General features: G+C 49.2%; 1 protein-coding gene across 5 annotated transcripts in view; it reads left to right on the top strand.

Moving 5' to 3' along the window:
• Positions 1–27,245, top strand: part of phf21ab (PHD finger protein 21Ab) — a 54,243-nt gene extending 26,998 nt beyond the window's left edge. Inside the window, exons 7-19 of one of the 5 annotated variants that reach the window (XM_034535164.1) lie at positions 5,734–5,886; positions 6,263–6,493; positions 9,004–9,096; positions 11,078–11,407; positions 16,905–17,021; positions 19,849–19,900; positions 19,971–20,050; positions 20,254–20,314; positions 24,110–24,216; positions 24,623–24,778; positions 25,129–25,204; positions 25,293–25,396; positions 26,251–27,245. In XM_034535164.1, the coding sequence (XP_034391055.1) occupies positions 5,734–5,886; positions 6,263–6,493; positions 9,004–9,096; positions 11,078–11,407; positions 16,905–17,021; positions 19,849–19,900; positions 19,971–20,050; positions 20,254–20,314; positions 24,110–24,216; positions 24,623–24,778; positions 25,129–25,204; positions 25,293–25,396; positions 26,251–27,039 (2,349 nt within the window). In that variant the 3' untranslated portion in view covers positions 27,040–27,245. The remainder of the gene's footprint in view (positions 1–5,733; positions 5,887–6,262; positions 6,494–9,003; positions 9,097–11,077; positions 11,408–16,904; positions 17,022–19,848; positions 19,901–19,970; positions 20,051–20,253; positions 20,315–24,109; positions 24,217–24,622; positions 24,779–25,128; positions 25,205–25,292; positions 25,397–26,250) is intronic. The other 4 variants (XM_034535165.1, XM_034535169.1, XM_034535167.1 and 1 more) reach the window with 4 other exon arrangements.
• Positions 27,246–27,914: the final 669 nt, after the last annotated feature.

The following is a 27,914-nucleotide window of genomic DNA, read 5'->3' on the forward strand; positions in this document are numbered from 1 at the left end:
CTGTGAGTCTGTGTTGTTGTTGTGAGTCTGTGTTGTTGTTGCTGTGAGTCTGTGTTGTTGCTGTGAGTCTGTGTTGTTGTTGTGAGTGTGTGTTGTTGCCGTCAGTCTGTGTTGTTGCCGTCATACTGTGTTGTTGCTGTGAGTCTGTGTTGTTGCTGTGAGTCTGTGTTGTTGCTGTGAGTCTGTGTTGTTGCTGTGAGTCTGTGTTGTTGCTTTGAGTCTGTGTTGTTGCTGTGAGTCTGTGTTGTTGCTGTGAGTCTGTGTTGTTGCTGTGAGTCTGTCAGTCTGTGTTGTTGCCGTCAGTCTGTGTTGTTGCTGTGAGTCTGTCAGTCTGTGTTGTTGCCGTCAGTCTGTGTTGTTGCTGTGAGTCTGTCAGTCTGTGTTGTTGCCGTCAGTCTGTGTTGTTGCTGTCAGTCTGTGTTGTTGCTGTGAGTCTGTCAGTCTGTGTTGTTGCCGTCAGTCTGTGTTGTTGCCGTCAGTCTGTGTTGTTGCCGTCAGTCTGTGTTGTTGCCGTCAGTCTGTGTTGTTGCCGTCAGTCAGACTTTAACTACCAACCTCGTGAACATCTTTATTCTTCCTGTTGTCTCAAACCTTCTTTCTAAATCTTTTCATGTTGTTTTTTCTCTTCATTTTTAACATCAGTGAGCTCTATTTTTATTTTGATCTCCTCCCTCCTTGTTGGACTTTATCACATCGTCCTGTTAAACACTCTGTAGTAGTAGTACTGAGTAGTACTGCTTCCACAACTAGTACTACTAGAGGTAGAACTACACAGGGTAGAACTAGTACTACTAGAGGTAGAACTACACAGGGTAGAACTAGTACTACTAGAGGTAGAACTAGTACTACTAGAGGTAGAACTACTAGAGGTAGAACTAGTACTACTAGAGGTAGAACTACTAGAGGTAGAACTAGTACTACTAGAGGTAGAACTACACAGGGTCGAACTAGTACTACTAGAGGTAGAACTACACAGGGTCGAACTAGTACTACTAGAGGTAGAACTACTAGAGGTAGAACTAGTACTACTAGAGGTAGTACTACTAGAGGTAGAACTAGTACTACTAGAGGTAGAACTACAGAGGGTAGAACTAGTACTACTAGAGGTAGAACTACAGAGGGTAGAACTAGTACTACTAGAGGTAGAACTAGTTCTACTAGAGGTAGAACTAGTACTACTAGAGGTAGAACTACACAGGGTAGAACTAGTACTACTAGAGGTAGAACTAGTACTACTAGAGGTAGAACTACTAGAGGTAGAACTAGTACTACTAGAGGTAGAACTACTAGAGGTAGAACTAGTACTACTAGAGGTAGAACTACACAGGGTCGAACTAGTACTACTAGAGGTAGAACTACACAGGGTCGAACTAGTACTACTAGAGGTAGAACTACTAGAGGTAGAACTAGTACTACTAGAGGTAGTACTACTAGAGGTAGAACTAGTACTACTAGAGGTAGAACTACAGAGGGTAGAACTAGTACTACTAGAGGTAGAACTACAGAGGGTAGAACTAGTACTACTAGAGGTAGAACTAGTTCTACTAGAGGTAGAACTAGTACTACTAGAGGTAGAACTACACAGGGTCGAACTAGTACTACTAGAGGTAGAACTACTAGAGGTAGAACTAGTACTACTAGAACTAGTACTACTAGAGGTAGTACTACTAGAGGTAGAACTAGTACTACTAGAGGTAGAACTAGTACTACTAGAGGTAGTACTACTAGAGGTAGAACTAGTACTACTAGAGGTAGTACTTCTAGAGGTAGAACTAGTTCTACTAGAGGTAGTACTACTAGAGGTAGTACTAGTACTACTAGAGGTAGTACTACTAGAGGTAGTACTTCTAGAGGTAGAACTAGTACTACTAGAGGTAGAACTAGTACTACTAGAGGTAGTACTACTAGAGGTAGAACTAGTACTACTAGAGGTAGAACTAGTACTACTAGAGGTAGTACTACTAGAGGTAGAACTAGTACTACTAGAGGTACTAGAGGTAGTACTTCTAGAGGTAGAACTAGTACTACTAGAGGTAGTACTACTAGTACTACTAGAGGTAGTACTAGTAGTACTACTAGAGGTAGTACTACTAGAGGTAGAACTAGTACTACTAGAGGTAGTACTACTAGTACTACTAGAGGTAGTACTACTAGAGGTAGAACTAGTACTACTAGAGGTAGTACTACTAGTACTACTAGAGGTAGTACTACTAGAGGTAGAACTAGTACTGAGAGTGGTGTGTTCTCCAGCAGCACCTGGAAGCAGCTGACCCGTAATAAGCCAATCGGATCAGTCGTATATTGATTATATAACATCTGGTCATCTTCATTTTGTCTGCTTCTCTTCATGATATCCATGTTTCCTCTTCTTCAGACTCAACTGTATTCTGATAGATCTCCACTCCTCCTGTCTCCTCTCCTCTCATGTCTCCTCTCCTCTCATGTCTCCTCTCCTCTCATGTCTCCTCTCCTCTCATGTCTCCTCTCCTCTCCTCTCATGTCTCCTCTCCTCTCATGTCTCCTCTCCTCTCATGTCTCCTCTCCACTCCTCATGTCTCCTCTCCACTCCTCATGTCTCCTCTCCTCTCATGTCTCCTCTCCTCTCCTCTCATGTCTCCTCTCCTCTCCTCTCATGTCTCCTCTCCTCTCCTCTCATGTCTCCTCTCCTCTCCTCTCATGTCTCCTCTCCTCTCATGTCTCCTCTCCACTCCTCTCATGTCTCCTCTCCTCTCCACTCATGTCTCCTCTCCTCTCATGTCTCCTCTCCACTCCTCTCATGTCTCCTCTCCTCTCCTCTCATGTCTCCTCTCCTCTCATGTCTCCTCTCCTCTCATGTCTCCTCTCCACTCCTCTCATGTCTCCTCTCCTCTCATGTCTCCTCTCCACTCCTCTCATGTCTCCTCTCCTCTCCTCTCATGTCTCCTCTCCACTCCTCTCATGTCTCCTCTCCTCTCATGTCTCCTCTCCTCTCCTCTCATGTCTCCTCTCCTCTCATGTCTCCTCTCCTCTCCTCATGTCTCCTCTCCACTCCTCATGTCTCCTCTCCTCTCATGTCTCCTCTCCACTCCTCTCATGTCTCCACTCCTCATGTCTCCTCTCCACTCCTCATGTCTCCTCTCCTCTCATGTCTCCTCTCCACTCCTCATGTCTCCTCTCCTCTCATGTCTCCTCTCCACTCCTCATGTCTCCACTCCTCATGTCTCCTCTCCACTCCTCATGTCTCCTCTCCACTCCTCATGTCTCCACTCCTCATGTCTCCTCTCCTCTCATGTCTCCTCTCCTCTCCTCTCATGTCTCCTCTCCTCTCATGTCTCCTCTCCACTCCTCATGTCTCCTCTCCACTCCTCATGTCTCCACTCCTCATGTCTCCTCTCCACTCCTCATGTCTCCACTCCTCATGTCTCCTCTCCTCTCATGTCTCCTCTCCACTCCTCATGTCTCCTCTCCTCTCATGTCTCCTCTCCACTCCTCATGTCTCCACTCCTCTCATGTGTCCTCTCCTCTCATGTCTCCTCTCCACTCCTCATGTCTCCTCTCCTCTCATGTGTCCTCTCCTCTCCTCTCCTGTCTCCTCTCCACTCCTCATGTCTCCTCTCCACTCCTCATGTCTCCTCTCCTCTCATGTCTCCTCTCCTCTCCTCTCATGTCTCCTCTCCACTCCTCATGTCTCCACTCCTCATGTCTCCTCTCCACTCCTCATGTCTCCACTCCTCATGTCTCCTCTCCTCTCATGTCTCCTCTCCACTCCTCATGTCTCCTCTCCACTCCTCATGTCTCCACTCCTCATGTCTCCACTCCTCATGTCTCCTCTCCTCTCATGTCTCCTCTCCTCTCATGTCTCCTCTCCACTCCTCATGTCTCCTCTCCACTCCTCATGTCTCCACTCCTCATGTCTCCACTCCTCATGTCTCCTCTCCTCTCATGTCTCCTCTCCACTCCTCATGTCTCCTCTCCTCTCATGTCTCCTCTCCACTCCTCATGTCTCCACTCCTCTCATGTGTCCTCTCCTCTCCTCTCATGTCTCCTCTCCACTCCTCATGTTTCCTCTCCTCTCATGTGTCCTCTCCTCTCCTCTCCTGTCTCCTCTCCACTCCTCATGTCTCCTCTCCACTCCTCATGTCTCCACTCCTCATGTCTCCACTCCTCATGTCTCCTCTCCACTCCTCATGTCTCCTCTCCTCATGTCTCCTCTCCACTCCTCATGTCTCCTCTCCTCTCATGTCTCCTCTCCACTCCTCATGTCTCCTCTCATGTCTCCTCTCCACTCCTCATGTCTCCACTCCTCATGTCTCCACTCCTCATGTCTCCTCTCCTCTCATGTCTCCTCTCCACTCCTCATGTCTCCACTCCTCTCATGTGTCCTCTCCTCTCCTCTCCTGTCTCCTCTCCACTCCTCATGTCTCCTCTCCTCTCATGTCTCCTCTCCACTCCTCATGTCTCCACTCCTCTCATGTGTCCTCTCCTCTCCTCTCATGTCTCCTCTCCACTCCTCATGTTTCCTCTCCTCTCATGTGTCCTCTCCTCTCCTCTCATGTCTCCTCTCCACTCCTCATGTCTCCTCTCCTCTCATGTGTCCTCTCCTCTCCTCTCCTGTCTCCTCTCCACTCCTCACGTCTCCTCTCCACTCCTCTCATGTCTCCTCTCCTCTCATGTCTCCTCTCCTCTCATGTCTCCTCTCCTCTCATGTCTCCTCTCCACTCCTTATGTCTCCTCTCCTCTCATGTCTCCTCTCCACTCCTCATGTCTCCTCTCCACTCCTCATGTCTCCTCTCCTCTCATGTCTCCTCTCCACTCCTCATGTCTCCTCTCCACTCCTCATGTCTCCTCTCCACTCCTCATGTCTCCTCTCCTCTCATGTCTCCTCTCCACTCCTCATGTCTCCTCTCCTCTCATGTCTCCTCTCCACTCCTCTTGTCTCCTCTCCTCTCATGTGTCCTCTCCTCTCATGTCTCCTCTCCACTCCTCATGTCTCCTCTCATGTCTCCTCTCCACTCCTCATGTCTCCTCTCCTCTCATGTCTCCTCTCCTCTCCTCTCATGTCTCCTCTCCTCTCATGTCTCCTCTCCACTCCTCATGTCTCCTCTCCACTCCTCATGTCTCCTCTCCTCTCATGTGTCCTCTCCTCTCCTCTCATGTCTCCTCTCCACTCCTCATGTCTCCTCTCATGTCTCCTCTCCACTCCTCATGTCTCCTCTCCTCTCATGTCTCCTCTCCACTCCTCATGTCTCCACTCCTCTCATGTGTCCTCTCCTCTCCTCTCATGTCTCCTCTCCTCTCATGTGTCCTCTCCTCTCCTCTCATGTCTCCTCTCCACTCCTCATGTCTCCTCTCATGTCTCCTCTCCACTCCTCATGTCTCCTCTCCTCTCATGTGTCCTCTCCTCTCCTCTCATGTCTCCTCTCCACTCCTCATGTCTCCTCTCATGTCTCCACTCCTCATGTCTCCTCTCCTCTCATGTCTCCTCTCCACTCCTCATGTCTCCTCTCCACTCCTCATGTCTCCACTCCTCTCATGTGTCCTCTCCTCTCCTCTCATGTCTCCTCTCCACTCCTCATGTCTCCTCTCCACTCCTCATGTCTCCTCTCCACTCCTCATGTCTCCTCTCATGTCTCCTCTCCACTCCTCATGTCTCCTCTCCTCTCATGTGTCATCTCCTCTCCTCTCATGTCTCCTCTCCACTCCTCATGTCTCCTCTCCTCTCATGTGTCCTCTCCTGTCTCCTCTCTCCTGCAGAAGAAGGTGGTGGAGCAGCTGAGGAAGGAGTTGTTGTTGAAACAGGAGCCGGAGGCCAAGCTGCAGCTACTCGTTCAAACTCCTCCAGGAGGCGTCAACATCAAGCCGACCAACCTGCTGCAGAGCCAGCAGCTACCTGGAGGACTGCAGCAGGTAGGACGCACACACACACATATGTGTATATACACACACACATACACACACACACACACACATATATATATATATATATATATATATATATATATATATATATATATATATATATATATATATATATATATATATATATATATATATATATATCTGCGATGAGAGTTAAAGTGTCAAAAAACTGACTGTTGCGTCCAGTAAAAGTACAAATTGTCGTCAACTGTTTTATAGTTTCCGTGTCCGATACTTAAAAATAAAATTGACAGTGAACAATCACAGGAAGTGTTAACTTCCAACCCTTCTTTCATCAGATGGCATGCTGGGAAATGAATCCTGTGAAACGGGTTAAATTCTGGGTTAAATTCTCCCTCAACAGACCCTGACGGTCACGCCAGTCCTCACCACGAAGACTCTACCTCTGGTGCTGAAAGCTGCCGGCGCTCCGCCCGGCTCTGTCCTGCCGCAACGCCTGCCCACTGTTGCTATGGTAACCACAGCCATCACCAAACCCGACTTGCAGAACGCCCCCATCAACCTGCAGGTGGCCGGAAAGCTGACCAGTCAGAGCTCAGAGCCGGTGCGACTGGTATCCAAGAACGCCATCGTGGTAAGACCCTCCTGTTTGTTCCACTGGCCGGTCGCGTGTCATCTTCTCTGATCCGGTTTATTCTAACTTACGTGTTATCTGTAGGAGAGCTGCTGGCTGTTGTGGTGTTTTTAGAGCGCCTCCAGTTGAAAAGTGTCCCAGCTCTGAGTGAAGGAAGTTTATTTAATCACACATTTAATGCTCCCAAAGGCTGTGGAGTCATGTGGGTCCAGTTTCTCACACAATCACAATGTTATGGAGGACCAGTAGAGGTCGAAAACAGATGTCATGTTACCACAACGTCCCGAGAATTAAGTGTTTAACAAAACCCGTCAGTTACGAGAGCAGACGTAACGAGAGCAGACGTAACCAGAGCAGATGTAACCAGAGCAGACGTAACCAGAGCAGACGTAACGAGAGCAGACGTAACGAGAGCAGACGTAACCAGAGCAGATGTAACCAGAGCAGACGTAACGAGAGCAGATGTAACCAGAGCAGACGTAACCAGAGCAGATGTAACCAGAGCAGACGTAACCAGAGCAGATGTAACCAGAGCAGATGTAACCAGAGCAGACGTAACCAGAGCAGACGTAACCAGAGCAGACGTAACCAGAGCAGACGTAACCAGAGCAGACGTAACCAGAGCAGACGTAACCAGAGCAGACGTAACCAGAGCAGACGTAACCAGAGCAGACGTAACCAGAGCAGACGTAACGAGAGCAGACGTAACCAGAGCAGACGTAACCAGAGCAGACGTAACCAGAGCAGACGTAACGAAAGCAGACGTAACGAGAGCAGATTTAACCAGAGCAGACGTAACCAGAGCAGACGTAACGAGAGCAGACGTAACCAGAGCAGACGTAACGAAAGCAGACGTAACCAGAGCAGATTTAACCAGAGCAGACGTAACCAGAGCAGACGTAACCAGAGCAGACGTAACGAGAGCAGACGTAACCAGAGCAGACGTAACGAAAGCAGACGTAACGAGAGCAGATTTAACCAGAGCAGACGTAACCAGAGCAGACGTAACCAGAGCAGACGTAACGAGAGCAGACGTAACCAGAGCAGACGTAACCAGAGCAGACGTAACGAAAGCAGACGTAACGAGAGCAGATTTAACCAGAGCAGACGTAACCAGAGCAGACGTAACCAGAGCAGACGTAACGAGAGCAGACGTAACCAGAGCAGACGTAACGAAAGCAGACGTAACGAGAGCAGATTTAACCAGAGCAGACGTAACCAGAGCAGACGTAACCAGAGCAGACGTAACGAAAGCAGACGTAACCAGAGCAGACGTAACCAGAGCAGACGTAACCAGAGCAGACGTAACCAGAGCAGACGTAACCAGAGCAGACGTAACCAGAGCAGACGTAACCAGAGCAGACGTAACCAGAGCAGACGTAACGAGAGCAGACGTAACCAGAGCAGACGTAACCAGAGCAGACGTAACCAGAGCAGACGTAACCAGAGCAGACGTAACGAGAGCAGACGTAACCAGAGCAGACGTAACGAGAGCAGATGTAACCAGAGCAGACGTAACGAGAGCAGATGTAACCAGAGCAGACGTAACCAGAGCAGACGTAACCAGAGCAGACGTAACCAGAGCAGACGTAACCAGAGCAGACGTAACCAGAGCAGACGTAACCAGAGCAGACGTAACGAGAGCAGACGTAACCAGAGCAGACGTAACCAGAGCAGACGTAACCAGAGCAGACGTAACCAGAGCAGACGTAACGAAAGCAGACGTAACGAGAGCAGATTTAACCAGAGCAGACGTAACCAGAGCAGACGTAACCAGAGCAGACGTAACCAGAGCAGACGTAACGAAAGCAGACGTAACCAGAGCAGATGTAACCAGAGCAGACGTAACCAGAGCAGACGTAACCAGAGCAGACGTAACCAGAGCAGACGTAACCAGAGCAGACGTAACCAGAGCAGACGTAACGAAAGCAGACGTAACGAGAGCAGATTTAACCAGAGCAGACGTAACCAGAGCAGACGTAACCAGAGCAGACGTAACCAGAGCAGACGTAACGAAAGCAGACGTAACGAGAGCAGATTTAACCAGAGCAGATGTAACCAGAGCAGATGTAACCAGAGCAGACGTAACCAGAGCAGACGTAACCAGAGCAGACGTAACGAGAGCAGACGTAACCAGAGCAGACGTAACCAGAGCAGACGTAACCAGAGCAGACGTAACCAGAGCAGACGTAACGAAAGCAGACGTAACGAGAGCAGATTTAACCAGAGCAGACGTAACCAGAGCAGACGTAACCAGAGCAGACGTAACCAGAGCAGACGTAACGAAAGCAGACGTAACGAGAGCAGATTTAACCAGAGCAGACGTAACCAGAGCAGACGTAACCAGAGCAGACGTAACCAGAGCAGACGTAACGAAAGCAGACGTAACCAGAGCAGACGTAACCAGAGCAGACGTAACCAGAGCAGACGTAACCAGAGCAGACGTAACCAGAGCAGACGTGCCGGTGTAACAGCAGCACAGATCCACATCTACTGTGGTTTTGTCTCAGGTGCAGGCCACTCCCACCACCACCCAGCCAATCAAAGTTCCTCAGTTTGTCACTCCTCCTAGACTGACGCCTCGACCTACCTTTCAGCCACAGGTGCGTCCCTATAAGACCCGCCTCCAACCCTAACCCCCTCAGATCAGTGTGTGTGGCCCACCTGAGGTGACTCGCCCCCTCTCCAGTAGAGGGCAGCTAAGCAAACACTCATGCCTTGCTCCGTGGCACTAAAACATTGTTTGCTCTGTGCTGCCTCTATACTCATCTCTCCTGTTCTCGTTGTGCTTTTTTATTTTTCCAACTGACCTGTGAACGGGATGTTTTGAAGGTTTCCTGCCTGTGAATGTGTGTGAGTGTGTATGCTTTTACCTTTTGTGGTGAGAGCTTGTTTTTCCTGCAGCTTCTTGGTATTTTGTGTTCCTGGCTGTCCGTGTGTTTTAACCCTTTACATGGAAACGTGTTGTTTACCTGTGAGTAATGTCACTGGGAGCACCTGTCGTAGTAATACTGTTCGTAGTATGATAATGCCTGAAGAAAAGGAACGTTTATACATATACACCAATGGAATGGAGTTGCATCTGTTGCAGTACCCATAAGTGACCACAATATAAAGGTAGTAAGCTCTATTTCATCACTATGACAGCATGCCGAGTACGGCTGCAACATCGATAAAATCGATTATTAAAATAGTTGGCAACGAATTGCATTATCGATTTGTTGTGTCGCGCGATTATTCTGCCACCCAATAAGACGCGAGATGTTTGAGTATAAAAAAAAAAAAAGTTGAGTTGAGCGCAGGGCGGAGGAAAAAAAAAAGCCGGTAGAGCAAAGACCATCGGAGACCCGTAACGTTGTGCGAAAACTAACGGTTATTTCCCCCGTGGTGGACAGCTGTTTCTACGGAGACAAGCCACGCCCCCTTTCCTCTTCCTGCCGGCCTGCATGCTGCTCTAGCAGCGCTGGAAGTTATCCAGACGGAGTCGGTGGAACTCCCCGAGCGGTGTGAGCCTACGGGTGATGTTATGAACCCAGACACCAGGGCGTTAGATGTTCCCACGTTTATGGGATGTCCTCAACAAGTATAAAGCAGAACTAGTGGTTATTTTGACCGTGGTGAACGGCGGAAATAACTGTTTTTACCGAGACAAGCCACGCCCCCTTTCCTGCGGTTTATAGACAAGTGCGTCTTATTTATGTACAATTTCTTTTTTCTTTTAAAAATTATCAGGTGCGGCCTATAGTCCGGAATTCACGGTACCTGTTACCTGGCACAGTTCTGTTGAATAAAGGGTTGGAAATTAATGCTTTTTTTTAATTTTATTTTTTTTATCCGATTCATCGATTAATCAAACAAATAATCGACAGATTAATCGATTATTAATATAATCGTTAGTTGCAGCCCTAATGCCGAGTCAAAAATAAATGTTATAACAGCACCATGAATTACTTTTATGGAACCACAAGAACAACAATACAATGTATTGTAGTTTATTGTTCATCATCATCAGTTTGTACATCAAAACAATAATCTAAACAGCTGTTTTACTAGTACTAATACTAATACTAGTATTAGTACTAGTACTAATACTAGTATTAGTACTATTAGTAGAATCAGTGATGGTAGTATTAGTACTAGTAGTAGAATCAGTGATGGTAGTATTAGTACTAGTATCAGTATTAGTAGTAGAATCAGTGATGGCAGTATTAGTACTAGTATCAGTATTAGTAGTAGAATCAGTGATGGCAGTATTAGTACTATTAGTAGAATCAGTGATGATAGTATTAGTACTAGTATCAGTATTAGTAGTAGAATCAGTGATGGCAGTATTAGTACTAGTATCAGTATTAGTAATAGAATCAGTGATGGCAGTATTAGTACTAGTAGTAGAATCAGTGATGGTAGTATTAGTACTAGTATCAGTAGTATAATCAGTGGTACTACTACTAGTACACTAGTAGTAGTACTAGTAGAATCAGTGGTAGTACTGATAGTAGTACTACTAGAGCTCCACAGTGACGTTACCCAGCAGTGTCGGCTCATTCTGGTGTCGCTCTCTGATTGGCTGTCTGTCGTCTCCAGGTCCGGCCCAAACCGGCCACGCCCACCAACGTCCACATCGCCCCGGCCCCGCCCCCGCCCATGATGGCGGCCCCCCAGCTGCTCCAGAGGCCGGTCATGCTGGCCACCAAGCTGTCGTCCTCGCTGCCCTCGGCGGCGCCCATCCACCAGGTCCGCATCGTGAACGGCCAGCCCTGTGGCAGGGCAGGCTCCGCCCCCCTGACGGGCATCGTCATCACCACGCCGGTCTCCGCTAGCCCCGCCCGCCTCGCCAGCCCCGCCCAGGCGCCCGGCCTCACCCCGACCCACGCCAAGCCCATCCAGATCAGCAGCTTGACCCCTGAGCCCAAGGTAGGAGGAGGCTCCTGGAACATGAATGAATACTTCAGGTTGAGACCGTTAGAGACTCGCCTGGTCAGCATGAGACTGGTGAGGCCCTGTAGGAACCAGATCCACAAGGACTGTTTTCAAGAGTCCTTTATTTCACTATTGCAATAAAAACAGAAAAACAAATAAATCAATAATAGTCAAACAATCACAATGATCACCATGTTCAACGTGGACCAGCAGCTCTCCACCAGCACCCAGTGAGCATAGCATGCTCCCAGTAGTCCACCTGTCCCAGTAGTCCAGAGTCTGAAAGAGGCCACCCTGGACTGGATATCGATGAGACCCCCTCTGCACCGGCAGATAGAGAGCTGCTGTACCAACCCAGTGCCGGCCAGACCAGAAGAAGTCCACAACAGACTTCTGTATCTCTGTCATGAGGCCACCTGGTGGCGTCAGCGCCGTGAGCCAAAGAGGCAACCAAGTTATTAGCAAGCAGAACTCTTCCCCTATATGACAGCTGGGGCAGTAACCATCTCCACCTAGAGAACCAAGCACACACCTTCTCCTTCACTCCCACCCGGTTCCTCTTCTGATACTCCTCAGAGCCTAAACACACACCTGTAGTCCCTCTTTCCCCCTGCAGCCCTGCAGCCAGGTGAGGCAGCAGCTGCTGTCTCCAGTCCCACCAACAAGGCTTCAGATGGTTCCCAGTTCACCCGTGCAGATGAAGCCTTCTCATAAAGAGACAGAGAACATCTCCCTGGTCCCTGATGAAGATGTTTACATCATCCGCATACGCAGACACAGCGAGGGGACGACAAAGACTGGAGGACCCAGTGACAGACCACCGAGCCGACCTCCTGCACAACGGAGGCTCAAAAGTAACCTGCCTCATCCCTCTAGGGATGAGTCCACTCAACCCAGCTCCCATCTCACCAGACATGCAGCACCATCGTACGACATACCGCCCACGCCCAAAGCCCTGAGTGCAGAAAACAGATCAGAGCGGTTCACCCTGTCGAAAGCCTTCTCTTGATCCAATGAGACAAAACCAACATCTACATCACGGAATTTACATCAAGCACATCACGCATGAGAAAGACCTGTTCTCTTTGGGATACAGTACGTCTGGTCAGTATCTACAACTACTTCCAGGTAGTCTCTTAGTCTGTTGGACAAGGCTCTGGAAAGCCCCTTGTGGTCTGGGCAAAGCAGGACCACCGGTCTCCAGTTCTTAAGAAGGGCCAAGTCGCCCTTCTTGGGCAGCAAGGAGAGGACCGCCCTCTCGCAGGAAACAGGAAGTGATCCTGTTTGAAATCATTCCACCAACACACAATGTAAGAAGTCTGTGGAGAGGCCGTCAATTCCTGGAGTCTTTCCTGAAGACATCTGCTTGACTGCAGCCGTCAGCTCCTCCAGCGTCGCCCTCTCTGAAGGACTGAGCTGTGGACGACCCTCCAGGAGCTCCTCAGAGCATTGTTTTCCCCCAACCAGAGCAGCGTGGGTCCTCATCTCCCTCTGGTTGTGGTCATCCTGCCTCCTGGGAGCTTCAAGCAGGTCATCTGCGCAGCTGATCTCTCCAAGGTTGAAAACAAACGAGCGTCCATGTCCTTCAGCTGGAGGAAGCGAGACCTGACCAGAGCTCCCTTCACCCTCTCCTGCAGGAAGGAGCTCCGACCTCCTCTCCTTCAGCAGTCGGCCCGTTCTGGGATGGGGTCTCTCTGGAAGCCTTCCTCGATGCTCTTTGTTGGTTCCAAGGTCCTTGACAGCAGACTTGATGTTAGCGGTGGCGTTTGAGGTCAGTGAGCTGACTGTGGGTGTGGCTCCTCACTGTTCCTGTCTATGGGGAAGTCTAGAGTGCAGTTGAAATCCCCTCCGATGATCAGCTGCTCCTGCTGGCAGCTCTGCAGCTCGCTTTGCAGCATCGTGAATAAGCGGGCTCTCTCTGGCCCCTGATTGGTGCATATATGTTGACAAAGCAGTAGACCGAGCCCTCTATCTCCGCCCTCACCATCAGCACCCTTCACCACCTCCGTGACGGACAGCCCTGTGGCTTTAGCACGGCTACCCCGGAGCCCTCCCACCATAACCCCAGTGGAATGGTGTGGGTTTATGTAAATACCCTAAATTAAAGCTCTGCATAGGAAGGTCAGAGGATAGAAAAGAAACAAGACAAAGAAACAGAAGGAACAACCCGTGTGACACATGATCATAAACTGTTTGCTTTGCGTTTTGTAACCTTTCTCATCCCCTTCTTTCCTACCGTGACTTTCCTCAGTAATGTGATGTGTTCTGTTGGATCCAGCCCCACCTGTCTCTGCACCCGGCAGACCGGATGAACTTCTCGATGTCGCTGAAGTAGTCGCCCACATTGGCAGATTTATTGAAGGTTTCATCTAAGAACGCATCTATCTCTTCTAGTGAATACAGGTCTGTGGCTTTAGTGCCCGTTTCAGAACCCGATCCAGAATCTGAACCGCTCTGGTACTCCATGTCCTCAGCCTCACAGGACAGCTGGCTGTTGGACACAGCTCCTCCACCCTGTCCTTCCTCTGAGGCTCTGCTCTGACCTCCAGCCGCAGAACCTGGAGCTGCCTCTTCACAGCCTGCCTGTGATGGTGCTGTGGTACCATCTGCAGTGAGGTTCTCCACCACAGGAGATCCTGATCCTCCATGTCCACATTATTATTATTATCCAAAGATGCGCCAGTAACTGGACCAACTACAGCCCGACAACAGGACCCGCTACGTCAGCGGGGTCCACCCCAACAACCGGACCGGCCACATCCAGCTCAAGCCTCCGCCCTTTCTGCTGCTTATGAGAACACATGAAGTGTTTGTTACCCACGTCTCCACACTCAAAACATTTAATCTTTCCCGAGCTCGCGTACACCATGTACGACCCGTCCCCGTGTTTGTTTCGGTGAATCCTAAACTCACCGTTTTAAATCCGCTAGCAAACTTTCCAAACCTGCGCAGCTCATGTTCTAACGGCTCGTTTGGTATAAACGGTGACCCGCGTGGAGGGAACAGAGCGGGGACGCCTGCACAAAGCTGCCACTTTCCACCGTATTCATCCGACATGTCCTACACTGCTACCTGGTGGAACTACCCAGACTCCTCTACCACCCTGTTACCTGGTGGAACTACCCAGACTCCTCTACCACACTGCTACCTGGTGGAACTACCCAGACTCCTCTACCACTCTGTTACCTGGTGGAACTACCCAGACTCCTCTACCACCCTGCTACCTGGTGGAACTACCCAGACTCCTCTACCACACTGTTACCTGGTGGAACTACCCAGACTCCTCTACCACACTGCTACCTGATGGAACTACCCAGACTCCTCTACCACCCTGCTACCTGGTGGAACTACCCAGACTCCTCTACCACCCTGTTACCTGGTGGAACTACCCAGACTCCTCTACCACCCTGTTACCTGGTGGAACTACCCAGACTCCTCTACCACACTGCTACCTGGTGGAACTACCCAGACTCCTCTACCACCCTGCTACCTGGTGGAACTACCCAGACTCCTCTACCACCCTGTTACCTGGTGGAACTACCCAGACTCCTCTACCACCCTGTTACCTGGTGGAACTACCCAGACTCCTCTACCACCCTGTTACCTGGTGGAACTACCCAGACTCCTCTACCACCCTGTTACCTGGTGGAACTACCCAGACTCCTCTACCACACTGCTACCTGGTGGAACTACCCAGACTCCTCTACCACCCTGCTACCTGGTGGAACTACCCAGACTCCTCTACCACCCTGTTACCTGGTGGAACTACCCAGACTCCTCTACCACCCTGTTACCTGGTGGAACTACCCAGACTCCTCTACCACCCTGCTACCTGGTGGAACTACCCAGACTCCTCTACCACCCTGTTACCTGGTGGAACTACCCAGACTCCTCTACCACCCTGTTACCTGGTGGAACTACCCAGACTCCTCTACCACACTGCTACCTGGTGGAACTACCCAGACTCCTCTACCACCCTGCTACCTGGTGGAACTACCCAGACTCCTCTACCACCCTGTTACCTGGTGGAACTACCCAGACTCCTCTACCACCCTGCTACCTGGTGGAACTACCCAGACTCCTCTACCACCCTGTTACCTGGTGGAACTACCCAGACTCCTCTACCACACTGTTACCTGGTGGAACTACCCAGACTCCTCTACCACCCTGCTACCTGGTGGAACTACCCAGACTCCTCTACCACCCTGCTACCTGGTGGAACTACCCAGACTCCTCTACCACCCTGTTACCTGGTGGAACTACCCAGACTCCTCTACCACCCTGCTACCTGGTGGAACTACCCAGACTCCTCTACCACCCTGCTACCTGGTGGAACTACCCAGACTCCTCTACCACCCTGCTACCTGGTGGAACTACCCAGACTCCTCTACCACCCTGTTACCTGGTGGAACTACCCAGACTCCTCTACCACCCTGTTACCTGGTGGAACTACCCAGACTCCTCTACCACCCTGCTACCTGGTGGAACTACCCAGACTCCTCTACCACCCTGTTACCTGGTGGAACTACCCAGACTCCTCTACCACACTGCTACCTGGTGGAACTACCCAGACTCCTCTACCACCCTGTTACCTGGTGGAACTACCCAGACTCCTCTACCACCCTGCTACCTGGTGGAACTACCCAGACTCCTCTACCACCCTGTTACCTGGTGGAACTACCCAGACTCCTCTACCACCCTGTTACCTGGTGGAACTACCCAGACTCCTCTACCACACTGCTACCTGGTGGAACTACCCAGACTCCTCTACCACCCTGCTACCTGGTGGAACTACCCAGACTCCTCTACCACACTGTTACCTGGTGGAACTACCCAGACTCCTCTACCACCCTGCTACCTGGTGGAACTACCCAGACTCCTCTACCACCCTGTTACCTGGTGGAACTACCCAGACTCCTCTACCACCCTGTTACCTGGTGGAACTACCCAGACTCCTCTACCACACTGTTACCTGGTGGAACTACCCAGACTCCTCTACCACCCTGCTACCTGGTGGAACTACCCAGACTCCTCTACCACCCTGTTACCTGGTGGAACTACCCAGACTCCTCTACCACCCTGCTACCTGGTGGAACTACCCAGACTCCTCTACCACACTGTTACCTGGTGGAACTACCCAGACTCCTCTACCACCCTGCTACCTGGTGGAACTACCCAGACTCCTCTACCACCCTGTTACCTGGTGGAACTACCCAGACTCCTCTACCACCCTGCTACCTGGTGGAACTACCCAGACTCCTCTACCACCCTGCTACCTGGTGGAACTACCCAGACTATCTGGTGGAGGGACGGGCATGGCGTCTCAGAGGACGCCATCCTCCCAAACAACTCCAAAAACACAGTAATACCTGCGTTGTTATCTGATCATGTGACAGAAGAACAGACAAGAACCCCAAAGCAGTGAAAAACAGAAGCTGCTTTGTGTTCAGAGGGTTAACGGTTTTAATCTGTGTTCTCCTCCTCCTCTCAGCAGACTGTTAAATCCGGAGGAGGAACCGAGCAGAAGGTCGTGGTCAGCCTCCTCTCCTCCTCCACTCCTCCGCTGTCTCCTCCTCCCCCCCGACCCAAGAGAGAGGAGAACCCGGAGGTAATGTTGCACAGTGTATCGATACTAAAAAGGTACCGCAGGTGACGTGGCATCAAGTGAAGGAGACGTGGCATCAAGTGAAGGAGACATGGCATCTAGTGAAGGAGACGTAGCATCTAGTGAAGGAGACGTGGCATCAAGTGAAGGAGACGTAGCATCTAGTGAAGGAGACGTGGCATCAAGTGAAGGAGACATGGCATCGAGTGAAGGAGACGTAGCATCTAGTGAAGGAGACGTAGCATCTAGTGAAGGAGACGTAGCATCTAGTGAAGGAGACATGGCATCTAGTGAAGGAGACGTAGCATCTAGTGAAGGAGACGTAGCATCTAGTGAAGGAGACGTAGCATCTAGTGAAGGAGACATGGCATCGAGTGAAGGAGACGTAGCATCTAGTGAAGGAGACGTAGCATCTAGTGAAGGAGACGTGGCATCAAGTGAAGGAGACGTGAAGGAGACGTGGCATCGAGTGAAGGAGACGTAGCATCTAGTGAAGGAGACATGGCATCAAGTGTAGGAGACGTAGCATCAAGTGAAGGAGACGTGGCATCAAGTGAAGGAGACATGGCATCAAGTGTAGGAGACGTGGCATCAAGTGAAGGAGACATGGCATCAAGTGTAGGAGACGTGGCATCAAGTGAAGGAGACGTAGCATCAAGTGTAGGAGACGTAGCATTAAGTGAAGGAGACGTGGCATCAAGTGTAGGAGACGTGGCATCAAGTGAAGGAGACGTGGCATCAAGTGTAGGAGACGTGGCATCAAGTGTAGGAGACGTGGCATCAAGTGAAGGAGACATGGCATCAAGTGTAGGAGACGTGGCTTCAGGTGAAGGAGACGTGGCATCAAGTGAAGGAGACATGGCATCAAGTGAAGGAGACGTGGCATCAAGTGAAGGAGACGTGGCATCAAGTGAAGGAGACATGGCATCAAGTGTAGGAGACGTGGCATCAAGTGAAGGAGACGTGGCATCAAGTGAAGGAGACATGGCATCAAGTGTAGGAGACATGGCATCAAGTAAAGGAGACGTGGCATCAAGTGTAGGAGACGTAGCATCAAGTGAAGGAGACGTGGCATCAAGTGAAGGAGACGTGGCATCAAGTGAAGGAGACGTGGCATCAAGTGAAGGAGACGTGGCATCAAGTGAAGGAGACGTGGCATCAAGTGTAGGAGACGTGGCATCAAGTGTAGGAGACGTGGCATCAAGTGAAGGAGACGTGAAGGAGACGTGGCATCAAGTGAAGGAGACGTGGCATCAAGTGAAGGAGACGTGGCATCAAGTGTAGGAGACGTGGCATCAAGTGAAGGAGACGTGAAGGAGACGTGGCATCAAGTGAAGGAGACGTGGCATCAAGTGAAGGAGACGTGGCATCAAGTGAAGGAGACGTAGCATCTAGTGAAGGAGACGTAGCATCTAGTGAAGGAGACGTGGCATCAAGTGAAGGAGACGTGGCATCAAGTGAAGGAGACGTGGCATCAAGTGAAGGAGACGTGGCATCAAGTGAAGGAGACGTGGCATCAAGTGAAGGAGACGTGGCATCAAGTGAAGGAGACGTGGCATCAAGTGTAGGAGACGTGGCATCAAGTGTAGGAGACGTGGCATCAAGTGAAGGAGACATGGCATCAAGTGTAGGAGACGTGGCTTCAGGTGAAGGAGACGTGGCATCAAGTGAAGGAGACATGGCATCAAGTGAAGGAGACGTGGCATCAAGTGAAGGAGACGTGGCATCAAGTGAAGGAGACATGGCATCAAGTGTAGGAGACGTGGCATCAAGTGAAGGAGACGTGGCATCAAGTGAAGGAGACATGGCATCAAGTGTAGGAGACATGGCATCAAGTAAAGGAGACGTGGCATCAAGTGTAGGAGACGTAGCATCAAGTGAAGGAGACGTGGCATCAAGTGAAGGAGACGTGGCATCAAGTGAAGGAGACGTGGCATCAAGTGAAGGAGACGTGGCATCAAGTGAAGGAGACGTGGCATCAAGTGTAGGAGACGTGGCATCAAGTGTAGGAGACGTGGCATCAAGTGAAGGAGACGTGAAGGAGACGTGGCATCAAGTGAAGGAGACGTGGCATCAAGTGAAGGAGACGTGGCATCAAGTGAAGGAGACGTAGCATCTAGTGAAGGAGACGTAGCATCTAGTGAAGGAGACGTGGCATCAAGTGAAGGAGACGTGGCATCAAGTGAAGGAGACGTGGCATCAAGTGAAGGAGACGTGGCATCAAGTGAAGGAGACGTGGCATCAAGTGAAGGAGACGTGGCATCAAGTGCTTATGAAATGTGTTCATCTGGTCAGATGCACTAAAGGCTGCATGTATAATCAATGCTCTGATGCAGCATGTAGTTCATTAATATCTCGCTGTATTGATACTAATATTAATGTAGCTTTCATTAATATCTTGTAGGCTAATATTAATATTAATGCCAGTTGTTAAGTGTTCAACAAGCAGATGGGTTAGTGTCGTATTCCGGTATGTATGCTAAGAATGGGCATATTGCGTATGGAAGTTCTGCGGTTGGCATGGTGACGCCCCTCCAGGAGGTACTGAAGCTGACTTCACGATCACGTCTAGAAAGTAAACAATTAGTTTAGAAACAGGAAGCGTGTCAATATGTTTACGGGATATTCAGCCTCAGTTTCTTTAGACACATTTAATACTTGTTTCTCTCCAAAGGTAATCAAGTAGTTTATGAATGTGAGTTTACAGATAAATATCCAATTAAATGATAAATCAACTTCTTCTCGGAGGGCTTTACAGTGTGTCCACATCCGACATCCTGTGACCTTTGACCTCACATGAGAACCTGACGGATCTCTTTGCCCCCCCTAGAAACTGGCCTTCATGGTGTCTCTGGGCCTGGTGACTCACGACCACCTGGAAGGTGAGCTTGTTTCCTTCGCCTTCTCGTCCTGCAGAGGCGGAGCTTCTTAACGTTGAGCTTCTGTTTGCAGAGATTCAGAGCAAGAGGCAGGAGCGCAAGAGGAGGACGACGGCCAACCCGGTGTACAGCGGCGCCGTGTTCGAGCCCGAGGTGTGGAATCGGATTCTTTTCTTTCTTTTATATATTTAGATACATTTAAATATATTTGTCGAGCACACACAGCTGTTAACTGGCTTCCTAGTGCTACATTTATTTATTATATGCGTATAACCATAAAATCATGCACATTAAAGGTGTTTAGTTTAAAGTATCTCAGCTGTTTATTTAATATTTCCTCTTCTCTTGTGTTTCAGAGGAAAAAGAGTGCCGTGAGTTACCTGAACAGCCCTCTGCACCTGGGGACCAGGAAGAGAGGTCCGTATGAGTCCTGTAGAGTTCAGTGGAGACTAATACCCTGCTCTGATAACACGCTGCTTCCTGCTTCCTGCTTCCTGCTTCCTGCTTCCTGCTTCCTGCTTCCTGTCGTTTCGTCACACAGGTTTAACGTCTCAAAGCCGGAGTTCTACCTCGTGGTGTTTCATCTCGGGCTGCTTCTGTTTCTTATTCCTGACCTTCTGACGCCTTGAAAACAGTCTAAAGAATAATAAATAAGACTTGTTTTACAGACAGGAAATGTAAACAACGTGTTCTCACAGCTGAGCTGATGAGTCTGGTGACTTTGGCAAAAGGAAGAAAAAACTATCAAAGAAAGAAGCGATGATGATGATGATGATGATGATGATGATGATAAAATGATGATGATGATGATGGTGGTGATGGTGATTATGACGGTGATGATGATGGTGGTGATGATGATGACGGTGGTGATGGTGGTGATGGTGATTATGACGGTGATGATGATGATGGTGATGATGATGATGATGATGATGGTGATGGTGATGATGGTGGTGATGGTGATTATGACGGTGATGATGATGATGGTGATGATGGTGATGGTGGTGATGGTGATTATGATGGTGATGGTGATGATGATGATGATGTGATGATGATGATGGTGATGATTATGATGGTGATGATGGTGATGGTGGTGATGGTGATTATGATGGTGATGGTGATGATGGTGATTATGACGGTGATGATGATGATGGTGGTGATGGTGGTGATGGTGATTATGACGGTGATGATGGTGATTATGACGGTGATGATGATGATGGTGATTATGACGGTGATGATGGTGATGATGATGACAGTGGTGATGGTGATTAATGACGGTGATGATGGTGATTATGACGGTGATGATGATGACGGTGATGATGGTGATGATGACGGTGATGATGGTGATGACGGTGATGATGGTGATGATGGTGATGATGGTGATGATGGTGATTATGACGGTGATGATGGTGATGATGGTGATTATGACGGTGATGATGGTGATGATGACGCTGCAGTCAACAGGTCAAATCCTGTTCTTCTGTCGCTGAAAGGATTCATTGATTCATTGATTAGTGATGATGTCATCCAAAGTTCGGTCACTATTTCGTTATTTTTTATAAGTACTGGAAGTCGTCACCTGCAGCTGATCGATAGTTTCTGACCTTGATGAAAAAATATAAATACGGTTGAACCTTCACACCTGTTCTGAGAGTTTGAGTTTTAAAACGAGTGACGAGCGTACGTTTCTAATATGAATGGAAGGGTCTGATTATTGAGTCAAGTAAAACCTGGGATGGTTCAACGTCTCAGGGACGTGTGTGTGTCTGGAATAACGTGACTAACGTTGGCTTTTATTACTTCACACTCCGTCTGTTGCACACTGAACCCTCTCTTCCTCCATCTCCACGTCTCATCGAGAACACAAATGAATTCAATCACGTGTACGTCGCCGTGTTCCATCTCATCGCGTCTTTGAGCGTCGATGGTCGTCATCAACGCGCTGCAGCTCCTGAAGACACTGATGCTTTGTTCATAAGTGACATATAAACATATAGTTATTCATATATACTTGTAGCCCGATGTTGCGTCGCTCGCAGTGGGACGTTTAGATGTCACCAATAAAAAACATGGTGGCTGTGGTTTGACTTGTTTTCATGAAGGAGCTTCAGCTGAGCTTTACTCAGCATTTAATTACTGGCTCTGGAGAGGGACTAGCTAACTAGAGCTGGAGAGGGACTAGCTAACTAGAGCTGGAGAGGGACTAGCTAACTAGCTCTGGAGAGGGACTAGCTAACTAGAGCTGGAGAGGGACTAGCTAACTAGAGCTGGAGAGGGACTAGCTAACTAGAGCTGGAGAGGGACTAGCTAACTAGCTCTGGAGAGGGACAAGCTAACTAGCTCTGGAGAGGGACTAGCTAACTAGAGCTGGAGAGGGACTAGCTAACTAGCTCTGGAGAGGGACAAGCTAACTAGCTCTGGAGAGGGACTAGCTAACTAGAGCTGGAGAGGGACTAGCTAACTAGCTCTGGAGAGGGACTAGCTAACTAGCTCTGAAGAGGGACTAGCTAACTAAAGCTGGAGAGGGACTAGCTAACTAGCTCTGGAGAGGGACAAGCTAACTAGCTCTGGAGAGGGACTAGCTAACTAGAGCTGGAGAGGGACTAGCTAACTAGAGCTGGAGAGGGACTAGCTAACTAGCTCTGGAGAGGGACTAGCTAACTAGCTCTGAAGAGGGACTAGCTAACTAAAGCTGGAGAGGGACTAGCTAACTAGCTCTGGAGAGGGACTAGCTAACTAGCTCTGAAGAGGGACTAGCTAACTAAAGCTGGAGAGGGACTAGCTAACTAGCTCTGGAGAGGGACAAGCTAACTAGAGCTGGAGAGGGACTAGCTAACTAGCTCTGGAGAGGGACAAGCTAACTAGCTCTGGAGAGGGACTAGCTAACTAGAGCTGGAGAGGGACTAGCTAACTAGCTCTGGAGAGGGACTAGCTAACTAGAGCTGGAGAGGGACTAGCTAACTAGCTCTGGAGAGGGACTAGCTAACTAGAGCTGGAGAGGGACTAGCTCTGGAGAGGGACAAGCTAACTAGCTCTGGAGAGGGACTAGCTAACTAGCTCTGGAGAGGGACTTGCTAACTAGCTCTGGAGAGTGACAAGCTAACTAGCTCTGGAGAGGGATTAGCTAACTAGCTCTGGAGAGGGACAAGCTAACTAGCTCTGCAGAGGGACTAGCTATTAGCTCTAGATATGGACAATAACTAGCTCTGGAGAGGGACTAGCTACTAGCTTTGGAGAGGGACAAGCTACTAGCTCTAGAGATGGACAATAACTAGCTCTGGAGAGGGACTAGCTACTAGCTCTAGAGATGGACAATAACTAGCTCTGGAGATGGACAATAACTAGCTCTGGAGAGGGACAAGCTACTAGCTCTAGAGATGGACAATAACTAGCTCTGGAGAGGGACAAGCTACTAGCTCTAGAGATGGACAATAACTAGCTCTGGAGATGGACAATAACTAGCTCTGGAGAGGGACAAGCTACTAGCTCTAGAGATGGACAATAACTAGCTCTGGAGAGGGACTAGCTACTAGCTCTGGAGAGGGACTAGCTACTAGCTTTGGAGAGGGACTAGCAGGTTAGCCAGCCAGCCTTCTCTCCGGAGCACCAGTCTGCTCTCCCACAGCGGCGTAGGAGCCGTTGGTTAATCTTATGTTACTCAAGTAACACTCGTCATCCTGGAGAGTAAACGACTGAACATAGTGAGAGCGACTTTGCTCGACCAGTGTCAGTGTCACCTTTTCATCGGTAAAGGTGGTTGTTTATCCATGAAAACAACAACTCCCATGGTCCCACCCTACTTAACGACGTCACCAGAGTCCGTCTTTTATTGTGGTTTTGATTGAGAGAAATTAAGTAAGGGGGTTCATTCGGGGGCTGGAATTGGCCTCAGTGTCTGTGAGTTCCTGGCTGCAGCCGTGGTGTCGACCTTTAATGACCTCTGGGACGCGTTGACGTCCAACACAAAGCTTCATAGACTGCAGTAGTTTGTACTAGTGCTCGGCTTCGGTCTCCTGCACTAACACTGCTGTCTGTGCTTCTGACTCCTCTTCCTCCTCTTCCTCCCTTACCGCTCCCCCGTCTCATGCTAGCCAACGAAGACTCCCTTTCCAAGGTATGTCATACAGACTTGTTTGTTTTTGTTTTCTTCCCCCCTCTCCATCTTTCTTTTTTTCTTTGTTTTTCCGTCTTTGTTGTCTGTCTCATTTCACCCAGGTCGCCCACCCAAATACAGCAGCGTCCCGGAGCTGGGCAGCCTCACCCCGACCTCCCCCTCCAGCCCCGTCCGTCCCCTCCCCCTGCCCAGCCCCAGCTCTGGGGATGTAAGTAACGATGGGGGAGAAGGACAGAAACCCCGTCACACACAGTCCTTATTGGCCCAGTAGTGCTGTCACTCATTTACACCCCAAGACCTCCACAAACACTTCCATTAGTTTGTTGTCCTCATGTGGTAACCATCAGTCATCAGTTGATTTTTACTTTCAGCCTTACAAAGTGAACAGTGTCCTGTAGCCCAGAGCATCCATTCAGAACACATTCTAACTCCAGATGTTGAGTAACTGTTTCTGTGGGCTCAGTAACTTAACACACCATGTCCATTAGGTATTAAAACCAGGCCAACTGTAAACTAAACCAAACCAGATAACGGTGCCTCCCCCTGCCTCTCCACGGATGGTTGGTGGGGCTCAGTTGGGCAGGGAAACTGATTGGTCCAATTCTTCCTCACAGGGAGACATCCATGAGGATTTCTGCACTGTGTGCAGACGCAGTGGCCAGTTGCTCATGTGCGACACGTGTTCTCGTGTTTATCACCTGGACTGCCTGGATCCACCCCTGAAAACCATTCCTAAAGGCATGTGGATCTGTCCAAAATGTCAAGATCAGGTAACCACAGCAGTCGTGACTGATCCCGAGTCAGGGGGAAGGGGGTACCGCAGCCTGGAGAAGGGCCAATCAGAGCCAGTAGATGGTTGATTGTAAAATCTGCTGACCGGCCTTCTGCCACACTGTCCTGAACTTTAGGACTGTTCAATCCTTTGTAAGCATATACATGATGCAGTATTGTTTTTTTGTGCTTCTGTCTCATTCATTGTGTCAGTAAAGATTGGCATTCCACATCCATCCACTCCATTGCTTGTCCCTTCTCAGCCTCACCACAGGGTGGCGGCTCAACTTCTCCCTCAAATCTTTTCTAAGTCTGTTCCTCTGTGACAACTCTGAGCTTCTCTCTCCAGATCCTGAAGAAAGAAGAAGCCATTCCCTGGCCTGGTACTCTGGCTATTGTTCATTCCTATATCGCCTACAAAGAAGGTGACGTGAGATTAGTCCATTCTCTCCAAACGTCTCCCCAATGTGAACAGTGAGATTAACAGTTTACTGTCCTTGTTCTTCGCTGCAGCTAAAGAAGAGGAGAAACAGAAGTTGATGAAATGGAGCGCTGAACTGAAACTGGAGCGTGAGCAACTGGAACAGAGAGTCAAACAGCTCAGCAGCTCTATAACGGTAAGAAACAGTTAAACAGCTCTATAACGGTCAGAAAGACAGTTAAACAGCTCTATAACGGTCAGAAACAGTTAAACAGCTCTATAACGGTCAGAAACAGTTAAACAGCTCTATAACGGTAAGAAACAGTTAAACAGCTCTATAACGGTCAGAAACAGTTAAACAGCTCTATAACGGTAAGAAACACAGTTAAACAGCTCTATAACGGTAAGAAACAGTTAAACAGCTCTATAACGGTAAGAAACACAGTTAAACAGCTCTATAACGGTAAGAAACAGTTAAACAGCTCTATAACGGTAAGAAACACAGTTAAACAGCTCTATAACGGTAAGAAACAGTTAAACAGCTCTATAACGGTCAGAAACAGTTAAACAGCTCTATAACGGTAAGAAACAGTTAAACAGCTCTATAACGGTAAGAAACAGTTAAACAGCTCTATAACGGTCAGAAACACAGTTAAACAGCTCTATAACGGTCAGAAACAGTTAAACAGCTCTATAACGGTAAGAAACAGTTAAACAGCTCTATAACGGTCAGAAACAGTTAAACAGCTCTATAACGGTAAGAAACAGTTAAACAGCTCTATAACGGTAAGAAAGACAGTTAAACAGCTCTATAACGGTCAGAAACAGTTAAACAGCTCTATAACGGTAAGAAACAGTTAAACAGCTCTATAACGGTCAGAAACACAGTTAAGCAACAAAAAGAAACATTCCATTTAAGACAGGGCTGATGGAACATACTGCTCGTAGAAATACAGATTGATCCAACATTTAGAAGCCCAGGAAGTTGAGGAGTTGCATTATAATTAGTCGTTCGTGGTGTCAAACCTGACCGTGTTCTTCTTTCATCAGAAATGCATGGAGACCAAAAACACCATCCTGGCTCGTCAGAAAGACATGCATCTTTCCCTGGAGAAGGTCAAACACCTGATTCGCCTCATCCAAGCCTTCAATTTCAACCAAGCTCTGGCGGAGACAGAGGGTAAGGACGTCCGTGCCAGAAGCCAGGACAGTGCTGAAGGTGCAGTCGGCTCTGAAGCCGCACCAGAAGCCAACTCTGTAGAGAAAGTGAAGGCTGGAAACTCTTCAACCAGCAGCAACACCGACGGAAACGACAAACACGAGGAGCACGGAGCCGTGGTGAACAGCCAGACGACGGGAGCAGCAGGAGCAGACACCGACAGCCAGGTTTTCCGAGAGGACAGCGCGGTTCTAACAACAGATAACAGCCCCAGTGGAGAGGCAGGGGGTAAGGCAGGGCCTGGTGACGGGGCAGGGGGAGGCGGGGAGGGAGGGGGAGACACAGGGACTAGTGTCCAGGTGAAGGTTGTGGCCAAACCTGAGACTGAGGCCGCCCCGGTGGTTGACAATCCCGCTCCCTCAGTGATTGCGACTGTGGCCACCACCAACGGTACGGCCGAGCCGGCCTGCTCCGACGTCAGGCCCGCAGGAGCCTGCACCGCCAACGCCGACTCTGAGAACAAGATGGCCGTGGTCAACCCCCCAGAGACGGCGGTGGAAAAGAAGCAGGAGGAGATCACTGACAGTGATGGCAAAAGCAACAACAACAACAGCAAAACCTCAGAACCCTCCCAGCATTCTTTGCCAGCTCTTGTCAGCAGTTTGGACAATAAAAAGTAATGCTCCTTCTCTTGAGTTGCGGGAATTCAAACATATATATATAAAAAAAAAGACTTTTGCTTGCACCTTGTACGGTGTCCTGAAGTTGCCAATCTGTATAAATGTTGTTTGTTTGCATTGTATTGTCAGACTGTGTCAATGGTAGATATACAACCCAAGTCACATGACTCTGGGAAGACGTAGGCTGCCCCCCCCCCCCCCCCCACCCCACCCCCTCCACCTCCCTCAGAGCTGGGGTACAGGAAGGCTTACGCACCAGTGTCATCATGCCAATTAGTGATAGACGTCAGTGGTGGGAAAGCTCAAAGGGAGATTTAGTTCATCATCACACCAGTGTGTGCCTGTTATAGTGGCCCCTGTGTTCCCTTGTGTGATGGGGAGATGGGTTCCCATGGGTACGGAGAACATGGAACCACACATCTGTCAGGGGTTACTGGTCTAAAAAGCAGTGTTGTGATAGAGTACGAGTACTGAAAAGAGAGCCTGTTCATCCCCTCTCCCAACAAACTTAATGTGAACAACCTTTATCTTCTGCAGTCCCCCCTTCCTTTGAATAGCCCTAAACCAATAAGTCTTATCCATGACCCCTCCTCCTCATTTTAAACAGACTTCCCCAATAACCAACATCTTTCACCATTTTCAGTCCACAAAACCCTGAAACCTTTCCCAACAAGTTCACCACAACAATCCAATGTGAACTCCCTCTAACACCAAAAAGGTTCAGTATACTTCAAACAAACTGGTTAATTCCAGGTGACGCATGAACACATCGAAAGCCAAAATGCGATCGATTCAATTTCAATGGGAAAACAGCGCACACTTCGGTCCTCTGAGGGTTTCATGGTGTTGCTCTTGCCTATAAACACCAAACAAAA

This window comes from Cyclopterus lumpus, chromosome 6 (genome assembly GCF_009769545.1).
Source record: "Cyclopterus lumpus isolate fCycLum1 chromosome 6, fCycLum1.pri, whole genome shotgun sequence".
Lineage (NCBI taxonomy): Eukaryota > Metazoa > Chordata > Actinopteri > Perciformes > Cyclopteridae > Cyclopterus > Cyclopterus lumpus.